This window comes from Primulina tabacum, chromosome 11, assembly GCF_025594145.1.
Source record: "Primulina tabacum isolate GXHZ01 chromosome 11, ASM2559414v2, whole genome shotgun sequence".
Classification (NCBI taxonomy): Eukaryota; Viridiplantae; Streptophyta; class Magnoliopsida; order Lamiales; family Gesneriaceae; genus Primulina; species Primulina tabacum.
In genome coordinates this window covers 6,507,861-6,527,171 of record NC_134560.1, presented here as the reverse complement: position 1 = coordinate 6,527,171, position 19,311 = coordinate 6,507,861, and the positions used below count along the sequence as shown (strand labels likewise).

At 34.7% G+C, this 19,311-nt stretch overlaps 1 protein-coding gene, 1 long non-coding RNA gene and 1 other non-coding gene across 4 annotated transcripts; 2 read left to right on the top strand and 1 right to left on the bottom strand.

Annotated features, from left to right (window-relative positions):
* The first annotated feature begins 4,355 nt into the window (after positions 1–4,355).
* Positions 4,356–11,297, top strand: LOC142518593 (methylsterol monooxygenase 1-1-like). Its single transcript, XM_075621384.1, has 5 exons — positions 4,356–4,796; positions 9,686–10,008; positions 10,215–10,362; positions 10,473–10,508; positions 11,008–11,297. The coding sequence occupies exons 1-5, from the start codon at positions 4,467–4,469 to the stop codon at positions 11,032–11,034; spliced, it is 864 nt and encodes a 287-aa protein (XP_075477499.1). The 5' UTR covers positions 4,356–4,466; the 3' UTR covers positions 11,035–11,297.
* A 169-nt stretch (positions 11,298–11,466) lies between these two features.
* On the top strand, positions 11,467–11,539 carry TRNAK-CUU (transfer RNA lysine (anticodon CUU)). Its single transcript has one exon. It is a non-coding gene; the product is annotated as a tRNA-Lys (tRNA).
* Positions 11,540–12,221: 682 nt separating this feature from the next.
* LOC142519100 (uncharacterized) lies at positions 12,222–14,562 on the bottom strand. Of its 2 annotated transcripts, XR_012813705.1 has the most exons (4): positions 13,509–14,562; positions 13,257–13,361; positions 13,069–13,158; positions 12,222–12,576 (listed from the first exon to the last, which is right to left on the bottom strand). It is a non-coding gene; the product is annotated as an uncharacterized LOC142519100 (long non-coding RNA). The 2 variants fall into 2 exon arrangements; XR_012813704.1 differs by having other exon boundaries at positions 13,257–14,562.
* Between the last annotated feature and the right edge of the window lie 4,749 nt (positions 14,563–19,311).

Genomic DNA, 19,311 nt, shown 5'->3' with positions numbered 1-19,311 from the left:
TATAAAAGAGGAGATAACTTGTTTAGTTACTAATTATAGCTGAAAATACAATATATAAACTAAAATAAAATATTACAATTTTTATTTGAAAGAAAATTGAAGACGATGATCGACGCTCTCAACTTCCTTTTCCTTGATATTTATAGAAGCCTCTTTCAGATTTAAAATTCGGACTTCAGACTTGTAGATAACTTTTTGCATTATTGGCTAACAACATCCTGTAGTGGGTGGTCATGTCTTCCAATAGTTAGTGGTATTGTCTTTTGTGGTGGTTGAGTCAATTATCACATTTTTATTTTTTTCATTGTATTTAACAAGAAAGACCCGTTAACTGAATTTTGATAAAATTTAAATGAAAACTTGACTTTGTCCATATCAACGAGACAAACTCATAATCCTCATGTTATTTTGGTGGATATGTCATCTTCACTTAGTTTGGCAACAAATGGTGTTTCATCTGTAAGAGAACTTTTGATAGATTTCTGGGCATTGATCTCTAGCCTCTTGAGCTTTGATAAAATATAAAGTCTTATGTGAGCCTTTCCCATCCGATTTTGGTGCTGCATTGAAAAAGTAGATCTATAGAATGTCTCAACTGAACAAATAGTCATTACTTTGCCGATGTTTCATTTACAACTTCCTGGATCCATCTTGGTAGTAAAAATATTTCCAAAAAACTTGGTGATGTGGTATAGATCGAGATAAGAGCCTCAAAGTCATACTATAGCTTTGACAATTTGCGATGGTTTTTGGTGTAATAACGACGGTGTTTGACTAACCGTCGCTAATAATTAAACACCGTCGATATTAGCGACGCTTGTTTATTAATCCATAGTGATTAGCGTCAGTTAAGCAAAAACTGTCGCGATTAACGACGATTATTATTAAACCGTCGCTAATTTAAAAATTTTTAGCGGCGGTTTTATTAAGAATTGCGACCGTCACTAAATATAGCAACAATTTAAAAGAACCATTGTTGTTTGTCCAAAAAACAAGCTAATGGACAACGGTTTTCTAAAAACATTGTTGATCGTCCAAAATAACACGCTAATAGACAACGGTTTATAGAATCGTTGTCTTTGATCCCAAAAAAACGCTAAAAGACAACGATTTTTAGAAAACCATTGTCTTTAGCTTAAAAAACGCTATACGACAACATTTTTCACTAAAACCGTTGTTAAAAAATAAAAGACAACGATTTTAGTGAAAAACCGTTGTCGTATGTGTGTTGTGCTTTCTTTGACTCCGGAATTCTATCTATATTTAGTGAATAACATAATGTATTCATCTACTAAACAAATGTCATCTAATTCAAGAATATATAGAGCTTGAGTATATTTTTTTCTTCTATATATCTTGACTATTGAAAAAATATTGTGCCTTAAATAGGGTGGTCATTATTCCGACTATCTCACGAAGATTTTTCATGATGGAACTAACTTTTTAGTTTCTGTCAAAGTCATGTCCCAAGCGATTTTAACTGATCCAATAAATCTCATTTCTAAAAGTTTAATGAATCATTCTTTATTGAGATAAAGTATTCCTATTTCGATTTTCATAGCCGATGTCCAATAATATATGAGATCTTCTTTATTTTAAGTCCAGTACATAAAGGTTAATCATAACCTCGTAAAGATGTATTGATTCTAAAACAGTCTTTTCATAAGATATTTGCTGCAAAAGAATTTGATTTCTTCTTGACCATATATCCATTGTGTGTGATTCCTCATCGACTTGGAAGTCAATATGGTTTTCATTAGGTTATTTATTTCATGAGACAAATTTTTTTATATATATAAAAGTGATAATTCTTTTGTAACGACCATGGGCTATCCCGATCTTGGGCTCCCTCGGGGGCCTTTTTCCATCTTGGGTTCCCACTGGGGCCTTTTCCCTCACGGACTTTTCACATGCGTCATTACTCATAGGACTCTCCACACCAGGTTGGTGGAGTGTTACCTCCCCAAGTCTCGAACCCATGATCTCCTGGCATAAGTACATAGCTCAACTGGTACCAAGTCTCTTTGAACTATGTACTTATGCCAGGAGATCATGGGTTCGAGACTTGGGGAGGTAACACTCCACCAACCTGGTGTGGAGAGTCCTATGGGTAATGACGCATGTGGAAAGCCCGTGAGGGAAAAGGCCCCAGTGGGAACCCAAGATGGGAAAATGCCCCCGAGGGAGCCCAAGATCGGGATAGCCCATGGTCGTTACAATAAAAGGCGCTTTAAAAACAAATCATGTACTCAAAATAATTTTCCTCAAAATTCTCCGGTCTCCGTTCCTCGTTCGAGAGCGAAATGAGACTTAAAAATCTTTAATGTATGAACCTTAAAAATTATCGTTAAATAAATTCTATCATGCATGAATTATGCATAAAAATAATTAAAAACAAATTAATAAAATAAAAATGCATTTATGCTCTAAAAGAATTTAATAAAATACCAAAGAAATTTAATAATTTGCATGCATGTAGTTCACGTTTCGATTTTCGGGACGTTACATCTTTCTTCATCGGTTAGATTTTTTGCACCACGTTGGATTTCTTCTTTTTGATGTAATAATGGTTATGTATCAAAGGATGATGATAACATTTCTCTAATTTTCTTTTGACTATAACTGGGTTGTCATATGTTTTGAATTCTTGTTTTAATATCCTTAAATGTTTCAAGAATTCCTTCTTGTTTTTGGATGATTTTTTCAATTTGTTGTGGTACATAATATAAATTTTTGTCATAATTTTGTACTGTATTTTGTATTTTTCTAAGATCTCCCAAATGTTTAGAGGAATCCGGAAATATTTATAGGAATATACACTGGAATAAAATTTGAAAATAAGAAATCTCGAACATATGTTCAGATCTAATGCCCCCTAAAATCGGTAAAATTTTGATATCATCAATATCTATAATTTTGATAAATATCTATTTCTCATACAAGTTACACAATAATAATAATATAATATATTGAAAATGTTCAACCAAGGCTCTGATATCAGTTTTATGGTTTTTTTTATATTTTTATAAAACAAGGTTATTTTGGGCATTTTTTCAAGTTTTTTAGCATGAAGGACCAAATTGAGCATGATTTGAAAGAGTAAGGACTAGACGGTGATAACATGGATCAAATTGGGGTTTGAGATAAACATTAGATATCAAATTGGATATTTTCGCACAATTTTATCGTTAAAGTTCTTTTCTATGTTAAGGAAGCTAGTTGGGTATGCACTAATTACATTTTTTTTAATTAGAAGATGTGTTTTATTACAATTGAGTTTCGATATGTCATCTCAAACTTAGGATTTTTGTATCAGGTGAGATATAATATCAGATGTTAATCACAATATTTGTGTAATTTAATAATTTAAAATAAAAAAATTGAAAAAAACATAGTCCAAACCTAGGGTAATCAATTTTTTTAATACATGATGGAATTATATTTTTGTCAAGAATCGCATCAAAAGCTCACATAATCTTTTTGCCATAATATTTGACCTAGATTATAATAACCCGCAAACAATACACTCAATTAAGAACCCGTCATTCACTCTAACTCAACTCTCATTAAAAATTCTTCATCTTACAAACAAACTCTTCTTTTTAAATATTTTTCAAAATAATCTTGTATATTTTAAAGTATTTGTTTCTTTTTACTACAAATTTTTTGTTTGATGTTTACAAGTAAAAAAATACAGCATACTGCAAATGCAATTTTGTTATGAGTGGCTTGTTGTGCTCAAGTAAATTAGAATTTATTAACTTGATTTTGAATCTTCATAATTATTTTATCCAGTTTATTTTTTTATTTGAGTTATATTTTACTTTTTAAAGACATTCTATTGTAATTTTTTAATCAATTTACATATATGTTCTGTTATTTTGCATTGTACTTGCTCATTCACTAAAAAATATGATATAGAAGTTGGTGAAACATATTGATTTCTTGTATAATTAAATTTAGAGTATGTCTCATGTGAGACAGTCTCACGGATTTATATTCGCGAGATGAGTCAATTTGATCCATATTAAGTGACAAAAGTAATATTTTTGACCTAAAAATTAATATTTTTCATAAGAGTTTTCGTGTTAAATTTATATTCAAAACTAAAAAATACTCTTAAAATAATAAATTAGTATAAATTAATTAATATTTCTATAAATTATTAAAATTTCATAATGCCAATATTATTAATTTAGAGAGATTTTATAAAATACTTATCTTCTTAATTTCATGTAATTTGAGTCTAGAATATGAAAGGAGCCTAAAAATGTATGCCATCTTTTTCTCTCCATCACCAGTCTCGGGACCGAACGATGCATAACATATTTTTCTTCATTTCTCTCCATTCCTTCTTCTTGTTCTTTCTGCAACTGCTAATACATCAACTTCTCTCCTTTTCTCTCTATATACACACGTATAGAGAGAGCGCAACAAAGAAATTAAACACGTAGTTAAGAACAAGAATGTTGCCATTTCAAACCCTTCAAGAAGCAGAGATTTCTCTTGGGAGAAACCTGACATTTGCGGAGACATTATGGTTCAAATACTCTCACGAGAAATCTGATAACTTTCTGTATTGCCACAACACATTTTTCTTGTTCGTTTTCTACACGTTGCTGCCGTTGCCTTACGTGATTTTAGAGTTGGTGCGTTCGGAGAAAATCGACAGGTTCAAGATTCAGCCGAAGGTCAAGAATTCCCTATCAGATATGTTGGATTGTTACGGAAAAGTTTTGAGGACGTTTGTCCTGGCTGTGGGGCCTTTGCAATTCTTTTCTTTCCCAGTTATCGAGGTATTTTAATTTTTGATCAGATGTGCTTCAAGATTGGATATACACTGGTCTGTTTTCTCATCTTCTTGTCCTTCTTTGTTTTGCTTTTTGTTCTCAATCCACTGTTTGTAATATAATTCGATAATGATAAAAAAAATTCAGTCTTAAATAAACGGTCTTTCTGTTGGGAAATTACCTCGAAGCGATACCAACCGCAATGATAATATAGTGCCGAAAAATTTGCGGAATAAAATAATCAACAAGAATACAAAGATTTACGTGATTCACCCAATATAGGCTACGTCCACGGAGCACAGCAACTTTTATAACCGGAAGAAATATTACAACAAGTGTATACACCAATACACTCAATATTTCTCACACTCCCAAACCAGAGTATACCGAAAAAATAATTTCTCTAACTCACACAAGAGAATTCTCGCACTCAAGAAAAAAATACACTTTTTTTTTTATGCACTCTCTTTTTATCAAAGCTAAAAAGCTTTTGATTTTGGGATACAACAACTGAAGGAGTTGAGCTCTATTTATAACTAGAATTCTTAAGCCAAAACAGAAAGAAATCCGATGTGGGATTCTGATTTCGGAATATTTAATTCAGCGTGGGCCCCACCTCATTAAAAATTTCACCTAACAATTCACCCACTTGAATACTTGATTTCAATCATGTCTTCACAACATCATTGCAACAGCTCATATATCTTCATTTATACTTGCAGTCCGACTGAAGTTGAACACAACTTCAGTTTGTCAATGGTTACTGTCTTTGTGAGCATATCGGCTGGGTTCTTACTTCCAGGAATCTTCTCCAGCATCAAGATTCCATCTTCCAACACTGATATGATGAAATGGTACCTAACCTGTATATGCTTTGTCCTAGCATGATAAACAGGATTTTTTGCTAAATGAATAGCACTCTGACTGTCACAGTGTAACGTGCTATCTTCAAGCTTCTGACCCAATTCTTCCAGAAAGGATCTCAACCATATCATCTCCTTGCTAGCTTCTGTAACTGCTACATACTCAGCCTCAGTAGTCGAAAGCGCAACAATCTTTTGCAGCTTAGACACCCAGCTTACAACTGTACCACCTAATGTGAACACATATCCAGTAGTACTTTTCCTGTCATCCAGGTCACCACCCATATCGGCATCGACACAACCCTGTAAGCCCAATTTTGACCTCCTGAAGCATAAAGAACAACTAGCAGTACCTTTCAAATACCTGATAATCCACTTAACTGCTTCCCAGTGTTGCTTTCCTGGATTACTCATAGACCTGCTCACAACTCCCACTGCATGTGCTATGTCTGGTCTTGTACACACCATTGCATACATGAGGCTTTCGACAGCAGAAGCATAAGGAACCTTATTCATATAAGCCTTCTCCTGCTCCGTCGATGGTGATTGTGCTTTGGTTAGTTTGAAATGACTAGCCAAAGGAGTACTAACAGATTTAGCTTCATTCATATTAAATCTGCTAACCACCTTTTTCACGTACTCTTCTTATGATAACTTCAAGAATCCATTCACCCAGTCTCTTAAGATCCTCATTCCAAGGATTTGCTTTGTAGCACCCAAATCCTTCATGGCAAATTCCTTTGATAAATCTTTTTTCAATTTATCAATTTCTTCCAGACAAGCTCCAGCTATCAGCATATCATCTACATATAGCAGTAGTATGATATAAGAACTGTCAAACTTTTTCACATAACAGCAATGATCAGCTTGACACCTTAGGAAACCATTATTACTCATAAATCCGTCAAACTTCTTGTACCACTGTCTTGGAGCTTGTTTGAGACCGTACAAGCTCTTCTGAAGTTTGCACACCATTCTCTCTTTTTCCCGTACTTCAAAGCCCTGTGGCTGCTTCATATAAATTTCTTCATCTAGGTCACCGTGAAGAAACGCAGTCTTTACATCCAACTGCTCCAAATGTAAGTCTTCCTTCGCCACTAGTCCAAGTACTGTCCTGATAGTGGTTAATTTAACCACCGGAGAGAAAATCTCGGTGTAATCAATTTCTTCCCGTTGTTGGAAGCCTTTTACAACAAGTCTTGCCTTGTACCCTTGCTACCATCACGCTCTTCTTTTAACCGGTACACCCACTTGTTATGTAACGCCTTTTTGCCTTGCGAAAGTTCTGTCAACTCCCACGTCTGATTGGATGACAGTGAATCCATCTCATCTTCCATGGCCAACTCCCACTTGGTTGAATCATCATTTTGCATTGCCTCTTCATAGGTCTCCGGTTCACCTTTGTCTGTCAGCAAAATATAGTGAAGTGCAGGGGAGTATCTCTCAGGTGGTCTGATGGTTCTCAAAGATCTCCTGAGTTCAATCACCGGAGTTTGTGGGTCATCATCTTGTGCAGTTTCTTCTTCATCTTCCTGGTTACTGGTTTTCGATTCATTCACAGGAATATATGTCAATGGCACTTCATCAGTCTTCTTGACTTCAGAACATTCATCTCCAGCTCCAATGTCTGACTTGTCCTTGTACAGAAGCTGCTCATTAAAGATTACATCCCTGCTCCGAATGATCTTCCGATTTTGGTCATCCCAGAAACGATAACCAAACTCATTATCTCCATAATCAATAAAGAAGCACTTCTTTGATTTCGGATCAAGTTTTGTTCTGCTTGCTGAATCAATATGAACATAGGATAGACATCCAAACACTTTCAAGAAAGAAAGATTTACTTCTTTGCCGCTCCAAACCTCTTCGGGTATTTTGCAGTCAAGCGGTATCGAAGGTCCTCTGTTGATCAAATATGCTGCAATGTTAACAACATCAGCCTAGAATGATGTTGGCAATCCAGAATGCAATCTCATGCTCCTTGCTCGTTCATTCAAGGTCATGTTCATCCTTTCAGCTACACCATTCTGTTGAGGTGTACCAGGAATGGTTTTCTCCATCTTGATCCCGTTCTGTGCACAATAATTTTTAAACTCATCATCTTCATATTCTCCACCATTGTCAGACCGTAAGCACTTCACCTTCAAGTTGGTCTCATTTTCCACCATGGCTTTCCACCTTTTAAAGGTCTCGTAAACATCAGATTTATTTTTCAGAAAATAAACCCAAACTTTTCTACTCGAATCGTCAATGAATGTGACAGTATCTCGAGCCTCCAAGGGATGTCACAGGAGATGGTCCCCATACATCAGTATGAACCAGCTCCAACTTTGCTGCTTTTGGTTCTCTACCGCCTTTTGAAAAGCTCATCTTGTTCTGTTTTCCAAGGATACAGCTTTCACATAGTTGGTGTTCAACAGTCTTTAATTCTGGTCGCTTTCCTTTTGACACCAACATCTTCATTCCCTTCTCACTCATATGTCCAAGTCTATAATGCCATAGACTTGAATTGGCTCCAGCATCCACAGCTGCTAATGTGTCTCTGCAACTGGAAGTCATTTACAGTGTTCCATTTTTCTTTCCTCGAGCAACAATCATGGCTCCTTTGTTCACTTTCCAGGAACCATCACCGAAGGTCACATTGTGGCCTTCATCATCCAGCTGTCCCACCGAGATCAGATTGCGTGTCAATTTTGGTACATGCCTGACTTTGTTGATTTTTCAGACAAATCCATTTGACATCTTCATCCGTACATCACCCATACCAACAATTTCCAAGGGTTTTCCATCAGCCAGGAAAACTTTTCCGTAATCGCCAGCGATGTAATTATCAAATACATCGCGATCACCAGTGGTATGAAACGAAGCTCCCGAGTCCATAACCCAAGAATCAACTAGGCTTTCCATGGATAATAGCAGAGCATCATGTACTTCCTCAGTGACAGCATTGGCATTATTCTTCGTTGATCTGCAGTTCTTTTTCAAGTGACCAGTTTCACCACAGCTCTAGCACTTCAAATTCTTTTCAAAGTTGTTTTTCCACCGAAGCACCTTCTCCCATCTTCAAGTTGAATAACTTATTCATGAGATGTACTTTGTTGTTTGCTGATGGCTTCTCGTACATGTCCGATAAAATGGACATCATCTCTTCTGTGGTTTTTGCCTCCGCCACGTTATGTGTCACATTCTTCGTTAGGGTCAGTCGTATCACACCTAACACCTGTCGGTCAAGGAGCTTCCAATCATCATCCTCCATCTTTTCTGGTTTCTTTCCTGATAGAGGTTGATGCAGCTTCTTACTGTACAATAATCTCTTATCTGTAACCGCCAGAACGAAAAATCTGTTCCGTCGAACTTGTTGATTCCCGGTCCCGATCCATCATCTCCGGCCATCACTTCTCTAGCCTTAGCAAAAAATCTAAAAAATCTTTTCTGATGTGGAAGATCAGACAAAGCTGCAACCACAGAACATACTCAGAATTCTTAAGAATTTTCACAACAAGGCTCTGATACCAGTTGTTGGGAAATTACCCCCGAAGCGATACCAACCACGATGATAATATAGTGCCGAAAAATTTGCGGAATAAAATAATCAACAAGAACACAAAGATTTACGTGGTTCACCCAATATAGGCTACGTCCACGGAGCACTGCAACTTTTATAACCGGAAGAAATATTACAACAAGTGTATACACCAATACACTCAATATTTCTCACACTCCCAAACCAAAGTATAACGAGAAAATAATTTCTCTAACTCACATAAGAGAATTCCCGCACTCAAGAAAAAAATACACTCTTTTTTTCTATGCACTCTCTTTTTATCAAAGCTAAAAAGCTTTTGATTTTGAGATACAATAACTGAAGGAGTTGAGCTCTATTTATAACCATAATTCTTAAGCCAAAACAGAAAGAAATCCGACGTGGGATTCTGATTTCGGAATATTTAATTCAACGTGGGTCCCAACTCATTAAAAATTTCACTTTTAACACTTTCTTCTAAGAATTGAGTATCATCAATGCCCTTGCAGTGGATTGGAATAAAGACTAGTTTGCCATTGCCATCCTGCACAGAGATATTCTTGCAGATTCTGGTATACTTTGTTGTTGAGGACTATGCAAACTATTGGCTGCACAGATCGCTTCACTGCAAATGGGGCTACGACAAAATCCACCGAGTGCACCACGAATACATGGCACCAATTGGATTCGCAGCACCTTATGCACATTGGGCTGAAATCATCATTCTTGGCTTAGCTTCATTTCTTGGTCCATTACTTGTTCCAGGACACATGGTCACTTTCTGGCTTTGGATGATTCTGAGGCAGATGGAAGCCATTGAGACTCACTGTGGGTATGAAAATATAAAAAAACGTACTAACAATGAACATAAATTTTGATTCCATGGCAAGTTCCATGTATAATTTTCTTGTTGGGATGATCAGTTCATTAAAACTGCACTGCACATTTACTATCAGCAATATCAGCAGACACTCGATCCTAAGATCAGACATTAGGTACCCAATAACTCAGTGAAATGCTCATGTTCTTGTCTTTCAGGTATGATTTCCCTTGGAGCCCTTTAAAATACATTCCCTTTTATGGAGGAGCAGCTTTCCATGATTACCATCACTATGTGGGAGGGAAAAGCCAAAGCAATTTCGCATCAGTATTCACATATTGTGATCATATCTATGGAACCAACAAGGTTTGTGAGAAAATTATCATATTGTTTCGCCCTATGTGATTTGAGCACCATGCCAATTTTTGTTTCAGTACATGTCCTTTTACTGATGAAGTTGTTACCTTGTAATCCAGGGCTATCGGTATATGCAGAAGGAAGCTTTTCAAAAGGTATAAGCAACACGTCCATTACTGGTTGACGTTACAGATAAATAACAGTCGGCTCCTAACTTATCTTTATAAACGAGTTTAATAAAAAAAATTATTATATAGTTTAATTTTGAATTTTTTTTGTAAAAAAAGAAAAAACACTGTCCGAAATATTGTGGAGGGATTGGTAGAACCTTAACTATAATATATAAATATACACGAACATAAAAAACAAAAAACTGCCTTTTGAACTTATACTCGTGAGTTTCTAAATAAACGAACATAAAAAACAGAAAACTGCCTTTTGAACTTGTACTCGTGAGTTTCTAAATAAAATAATTAGTCTTGATTTTTTTTTTTTACCGAATATAGAGTATGATATGTTGAATGATGCATGCAATTTTGTGATTTATCTTATCTTATTACACTAGTTAGGCAAATAAATACATTGTATCAGGTGAATTTTATTGCATGAAAACTCCAAAATTTTCTTCTAACAATGACCTTTGAATTTTGTCAGACAATGGAGAAACAAAGGCAAGAATGAGCCGAAAAAGAAGAAAAAGTGATCAAAAATTGGCATTCACGCAAAGTTTTGGGGATCATAGGACAGATAAAGGAGTGTTCTGTTCGGGAGAGAAGTTCTTGGAGTTTGGTTTAGTAGATTTTACTGTTGAAACAATTTGTGGTCTCTGTATTCGTCACGTGTACCTAGTTATTGTAGTCCTTTTTTTCTGGAGCACTTGGGTTGGAAATTTTACCCCTACCAACATTACCGTTTTAGCTATTATTATATTAAAATGATGTACTTTTTTTAGATATCTCACTGTTTTTTGGACAAAAAACTCAAATTTGAAAAACTGTCCATAACGCTACCTTTGCAACTTATAGGACACACGATATATAAAAAGGTTTTCATAGGCATGCGAAGGTTACGATTTATTGTTTTCAATATTAGTTTAAAAACCTGGAGACAGCTGCCCGTCTAGCTCAGTTGGTAGAGCGCAAGGCTCTTAACCTTGTGGTCGTGGGTTCGAGCCCCACGGTGGGCGGAAAGTTTTCTGTTTGTGACTTTTTTTTCTTTTTCATTTCTATACATAATATTATATCGTATTGTAATCGCATTTTCATTAAATTTAGATATATATAATTGATAAAATTTTATAATCCGATTCAACTATAAAATGTAGACACATATACTGATAAATGCATTAACTCTACAATCACCACATCGGCATATTTATTAGTAATAAAAAATAATATACCACAAAGTTTAGGGTGGAAGACGTTTAGTTTACTTAACTAGTGCAGTAGTGTACTCAATACTTTCAAAATAGATTTATATTCCCAAATCATCTGTTTATAATATGTTACATGTTCGACTGAATTAAATTGTTGGAAGTTGTATATATGTACTCGACAATTTTTTCTCTTTTGAACTAGCTTTTGGGGTGAATTGAAAGCACAAGATCATGTATCAGAGCCAATTTCATGATTTTAACGTGATATCATAGCCCAAACCTATCATTCAAAGTGTCTTGCGTGAGGGAGTTCTCTACATGTAATGAATGTTCACACTTGCTTACATACATGAAATACGCAAAATATTCTAAACTGATAGATATTGAGACGATAAATAATATTTTCAATTGAAAGAAAAGTAAGATTTACATCAGTTCTGGATAGAAAAACAGTTTATAAATGCAAATTCAATTCCAAATGTCAATAACCCGTTACAACTTCTCCTAACAAAACATGTTGAGCAGGAACATTCAAACACACTCATGGATCCAACATTTGGTTGTTTCATATACAGACTGCATCATAAACATTTGTTGTCAGAACAAGTTAGGTGTAACAAATTCACGGAACGATAGAACATGAATACTCGCAGCTCTATGGCACTTGATCCTCACTTTCGAGTCAATATAGGCGAAGGTCAAGTGTTGATTTGAAATGCCATGGTAATAGTGCAAAATGAGACGAACCTGCTGCTCTTCGTGGAAACTACATCTTGCAAGTGTCTAACGACCCTTCAAAGTCTAATGTCATTTGTAGAAAATTCCTTTTCTGACAAGAGTTTAAGTTTCTGTACAACAACACGAGACAAAATATTTTAGAATTACAATTCTAAGTATTTCAAAATGTAAATAAGTTGCAGATGACATTTCAAATTCATGGTTCTGATGTTGGATGCTGGAATGTCATCTCAATTCAAGGTATCATGAGCAAGAAAAAACATATGAATGCCAATCTTTTTGCGTTCAAGCTGTTTCCACTATCTCTTGCATAAAACAAGCAACGGAAAAGACATAATTCAAAATAGCTACAGTTTGATTCTCACCACCAAAATATCAGAGGTTCAGTTGAAATACTTCCTTGTAAAGCTCTAATTCCTTAAGGAAGGTAGCGACTGCACTAGCGGTATCATATCAGCTAATTATTTTAACAACTAGAGGTCCTTATTTCCAACTTTAACTCATGCATATTTTCGTTGCAAATAAAACTTGTGTTACTGCTGACAGTTTGAGCCAAAAAGGACTAATGAAAAGAAATGGAATGCAGGGAATGCAATGTTTACCGTAATATATTGAGGTGGATCATCCATACTAGTTGTACCCGGGACTACTTCTCTCTTTAATCTTGTTGTAAGTTTATGGCATACCCTCAGCTGAGTACAAAACAGTCACAAAGTCATCTGCATAAATCCTACACTGCAAAACTAAATGCTGAAATAGAAAAAAAAGGAGAAAAAAACAGAGGTTTTACCTCAAATCTAGTTGCCCCACCAATTATGAATACAAAAATGCGATGTCCCATCTTCTTGAAGTCGCCAGATGCATTTCATTAACACTGAGCCGCTGAAAAACCATGCTAGTGAAGAAAATCAAAAGAGTGAATTGTTTCTGAATGGTGCAAAAGTATGATACAGATCTAAGTAAGGAGGATTCAAACGAGCAAGAATTATCCTCCGAGACAAACCAATATGTTAGAGCCACCAGAAAATGCAAGGTGATTCACCTTGAATATCCATCATCAGATGAGCGAGGTCAGGCCCATGTTGCAGTTCGTCTTGATCTCAAAGAGTGTGGAGCAGTAGATTGACATGTTCTAGCTGATTCTGGTTGTGAAGCCACACTAGCCCGTTCTTTCACATTACTTGGAGGACTGGGATTATTCATGCATTGAAACTCATCCTTTGGCAATTCTCCTTTACTTAACTGTTCAATTAATTCCTGAAAAAGAAAACCAAATCAATACACTCCAACTATTTAACACCCGCAAACAGGCAAAGGGTTTTGAAAGCTATCATGATTGTGGTGGGATTGTTTAATTGATTATGATGCATTATATAGTCTGTCATTTAGGTCAGGTATTTGAGGCTACTTGCATTCAAATACCATCTATTTTTCAGGTGAACTGTGCACTTCATTTAGTGGAAGTTGATTGAATATTTAACGTAGTGTCGAACTGTGTCTAGTTAGATGTTGTTTGGTCTCATTCCTGTATATCAAATGGGTGAAAAATGCTGGGGATATTTTCATCATTATTCATGAAGCCACAAAATAGTATGACAACAAATTTCTGAAAAAAAATTAGCAGAATAACAATGTCATGTTATTGGAAGAAAAAAAAAAATTGAGGCCAACACTTTCTCAAAATCATAGAACTTTCCCACCCCATCATGGTTTTGACTGCACCAACGCATGCAGACACCATACTCTTGCCGGTCTTTGCTCACGACAATGGATTTGCCTTTTCTGCAAGCACATCTACTCCGATCACCCCATTAAATATTGACATATAGAACAGGAAGTAGATCTAAAGATGCCTATCTATTCAACCCACTGCTCTGTACATCCAGTTAATTATCCGATTCTACATAACTTTGTATAAATTTCAACATAAAATTTACATCTCTATAGCCACGGAAATCATGAAACTGACAGCATAAAAATTATGATAATTCCCACAGAGTATCAATTCATTGCAGATTCTAAGTATATGGTATGTATTTTCTATTCAAACTCAAGCAGCATGCACTATGATGTTGAACAAAACCTCTATGACGGGATAAAAGATGTCTCATCCTCTCCAGTTTGATCCCTTCTTGATGTTTGTTTCCTCTAATATGCAAACAAAACTAAAGGCTATCATGGTTCAGAAGTAAAAGGTCATTAGTCCCGTTGGTTTCTTGTACTTTATAACACGAGATAGTTCGGGGCTGCAAGGGCCTTATGTTATCATGCATGGTCCATTGTATGAATTGAATAGAGGAATTTAATTCTTTAAGTTTTTTTTGATTAATATTATGCTGTATGATATCTTCAATTATGAAGTTTTTATACATGTGTTAGACTGTGTGTTTATTTATATGCCCCACTCGGATTTTAATCATTATCACATGTGTTAGACTATATGTTTATTTACATGAGAAGGTCATAAGTAATAAAAAAAAAGAACAAGGTTATAGATAATTAAAAAAAAATGATAGAGTACTATATTTCTAGAGTAATCTCATATGAAACGGGTTCACATATCTATATTCGTGAGACGAGTCGACTGGTTAGTATTTGCAGTAAAAGTAAAACTTTTCAAATAAAAATTAATATTTTTTTCTTAAATCGGGTTGGGTTATGTCTGAGATCTGTCTCACAAAATTGATTGATGAGACGACTTCATAGTAGTTTTTATGATATTTCTAATTTCATGTTCTTCTAGCTAGAATGTTGCATGTAAGAAATCAAATCTAAATTATATTTATATCTTCAAATAATTTAAATTTTGCTTAAGTGAAAAATATGGGACCCCAAGGAGGAAACTTTAACATAAAATTTATTTTGGAAGGCCGATGGTTAATAACTCATATAGCACTAAGATTTCAAATTTAAAACTATATATTGAATACCATATACATATATATAATAAACTGTTGAAAAATATATTTAAAATGTGAGTATTGAATATTTGAATGTTGAATATTTGAATGTTGAAAATAAGAGTTGTAAATATTGAAAATTAGTGTGTGATGATGTAGGTAATGATGTATTTTATTTTTGGATTATTTGTAAAAATTTCCTATAAATAGACCTCTCATTTGTGAAGAAAATCACAATTGAGTAGAGAGAAAAATATTATAAAGTGTGTAGTTTGGTAAATTTTGAGAGTTTGAGATTTTTACTTTTTACCATAAATTTTTACTTTTTCACAACACGTTATCAGCACGAAGCTCTAAAAGTCCTACATACTTTTCCAAGCTCCAAACAGAAGAAAAAGGTAACAAAAATAATTATATTTATTTTACTGTTATTTATTTATTGTGTATTTATTTAATATACAATATAATGTTATTATTAGAAATAATAAAAATAAATTTTTCATAAACTTGTTATAAATCCTGGGATGATGTTAAGACGACATCCCACACTCCCGGTAAGGGATACGACAAGTATAAAAGCCTATAAGGTTTTTAAACAAAATAAATTATGACACTCATTATAATATTATGATATGATATACATAATTATTTAAACATGTCTAATATTATATATATCATATTATTATCATAAAATTATACAAATACATACCTTTATTTTTTTTGTACCCCAACGGTCATAAATGGTAAACAACGGCTATTTTTTGCCCTATAAATATGATCTCACAAACACATTCCATCACTCCAACTTTCTCTTCTTCTCTAATAATTATTCATCATCAAATTTTTCGAAGAAAAAAGAAGATGGCTTTCTCAAGGTTATTTTTAATTATTTTGGTTATCATACTCACGAGTCTTTTATTTATCGGAGAATATCCTCCTCGTGTGTTTTCTTTATTTTTACAAATACTTGTACTTGTTGTTTATCCGTTACTTTGTATTGCAATAATTATTAACTAATAAAATGCATCGTAATTTTTTAGTACCACCATGTCAAATTTAACAAAGCTCGAATTTGTTGCGCTCGACATCACGGGAAAGAATTATATGCCATGGACTCTAGATGTAGAAATGCATCTTGAGTCATTGGGTCTAAGCGAGACCATTAAAGAAAATGGCATATGCACGTCACAAGAAAAGGCAAGAGCCATGATATTTTTGCGTCGACATCTCGACGATGGATTGAAATGTGAATATCTGACTGAAAAAAATCCCATGGCTTTGTGGAAGGGATTAAAAGAAAGATTCGAACATATAAGAGAAGTTATACTTCCGACCGCCCGGGATGAATGGAATACATTGAGATTCCAAGACTTTAAAAAAGTCAGTGATTACAATTCGGCGATGTATAGAATAATCTCGCAATTAAAATTTTGTGGACATGAGGTCACAGAATCTGAGATGCTTGAAAAAACATTTTCGACGTTTCATGCATCAAATATTACTCTACAGCAACAATATAGAGTACGTGGATTCGCGAGATATTCTGAACTCATCGCCTGTCTTCTTGTGGCGGAAAAAAAACAACGAGCTATTAATGAGAAATCATCAGTCCCGACCCACTGGATCAACAGCATTTCCAGAAGTAAATGCTGTAAGTAAAAATGAATTTAAACCTGGAAACCAAAATCAAATTCAAAGACAAGGTTTTGGTCGAGGTCGAGGTCGAGGTCGTGGACGTGGACGTGGACGTGGAACTGGCCGTGGTCGTGGTCAAGGCCGTGGTTTTGAAAATAATCGAGATAGTTATTTTTATAACTCATCTCAAAAGAACGTCCCAAACCATCCACAGAAAAGGCATCATGAGAATACAAGTGTTAATGAGAAGCACTCAAAAAGATATGAAAGTTCTTGTTACAGATGTGGTACTCCAGGACATTGGTCCAAAGTTTGTCGAGCCCCTGAGCACCTTTGTAAACTTTATAAAGAATCATTAAAGGGGAAAGAAAAGGAGACCAACTTCACTGAACGCAGTGACCGTTTGAGTGATGCAACTCATTTTGATGCTGGTGATTTTATGAATGATTTCTCTGGAAATGATCAATATGTTGGTGGGATAGAAATGAACAATATTGATGCTGCAGATTTTCTCAACGATTTCTCTGAAAATGAACAATATAATGGTAGAATATAAATGTACAATAATCTATTTTTCATGTATTCATAGAATAATGTTTTATTGTATAATTATGATTTGTGTTATATTTAAATATATATTGCAAGTAATTTATTTCATTGCATATTTTTTTGAAGTTCAAATATGGAAAATGCTATGAGCAAAGCTGAAGTTTGCATACCCGATAGTGGTACAACGCACACTATCCTCCGAGATAAAAGATATTTCTTGGAACTAAAACCAACAAAAACAACGGTGAATACAATATCAGGTCCTGTAGACTTGATTAAAGAATGTGGTAAAGCACAATTTTTGTTACCTAATGGTACAAAATTTTTTATCATTGATGCTTTATATTCACCACAATCGAAAAGAAATTTGTTGAGTTTTAATGATATATATTCCCATGGGTATGATACTCAAACATGAGAAATATATGTGTCTTATCACATATAAATCAGGAAAGAAATATGTGATTGAAAAACTACCAATGCTCCCTACTGGATTGCATTATACACACATAAGTCCCATTGAATCAAACATGGTAGTTGATAATTCTTCAATATTAACCAATTGGCATAATCGATTGGGACATCCTGGTTCAACAATGATGCGAAGAATTATAGAAAATACACATGGTCATCCGCTGAAAGACCAGAAGATCTTTCAGAATAATAAGTTTCAATGTAAAGCATGTTCTCTTGGAAAACTTATTATAAGACCATCACCAGCCAAAATCCAAACTGAATCACCAATGTTTCTTGAACGTATTCAGGGTGATATTTGTGGACCAATCCATCCACCATGTGGACCATTCAGATACTTTATGGTATTGATTGATGCCTCCAGCAGATGGTCACATGTATGTTTATTGTCAACTCGAAATATTGCATTTGCAAGATTACTTGCTCAAATAATAAAATTGAGGAATCAATTTCCCGATTATACAATCAAGAAAATTAGACTTGATAATGCTGGTGAATTTACTTCCCAAACTTTCAATGATTATTGTATGTCTATGGGAATTATTGTTGAGCATCATGTTGCTCAAGTACATACACAGAATGGATTGGCTGAATCATTGATTAAACTTCTGCAAATGATTGCTAGACCAATGATAATGAAAACAAAGCTCCCTATTTCTATATGGGGACATGCAATTTTACACGCTGCTTCATTAATTCGCATCAGACCAAGTGCATATCATAAATACTCCCCATTGCAGCTTGCATTTGGTAAAGAACCAGACATTTCTCATCTGAGAATTTTTGGATGTATGGTGTATGTGCCTATTGCACCACCGCAACGAAAGAAAATGGGACCTCAAAGAAAGGTTGGAATTTATATCGGTTACGATAGTCCATCAATCATTCGATATATTGAACCTCAGACAGGCGACGTGTTCACAGCACGTTTTGCTGATTGTCATTTTAATGAGGAAATCTTCCCAATGTTAGGGGGAGAACAGAAACATACCGAAAAAAAAATTACATGGTATGTATCATCATTGTTACATCTGGATCCAAGAACAAAACAATGTGAAAAAGATGTACAACAAATTGTACACTTGCAAAGAATAGCCAATCAAATACCAGATGCATTTGCTGACACAAAAGGGGTAACTAAATCATATATACATGCTGCAAATGCCCATGCTCGAATTGAAATTCCAAAGAAACAAATTGAAGATACTCATGATGTCATTAAACGCCTGAAGCGTGGAAGGCCAGTCGGTTCCAAGGATAAAAATCCTCGAAAAAAAAATTCATAGA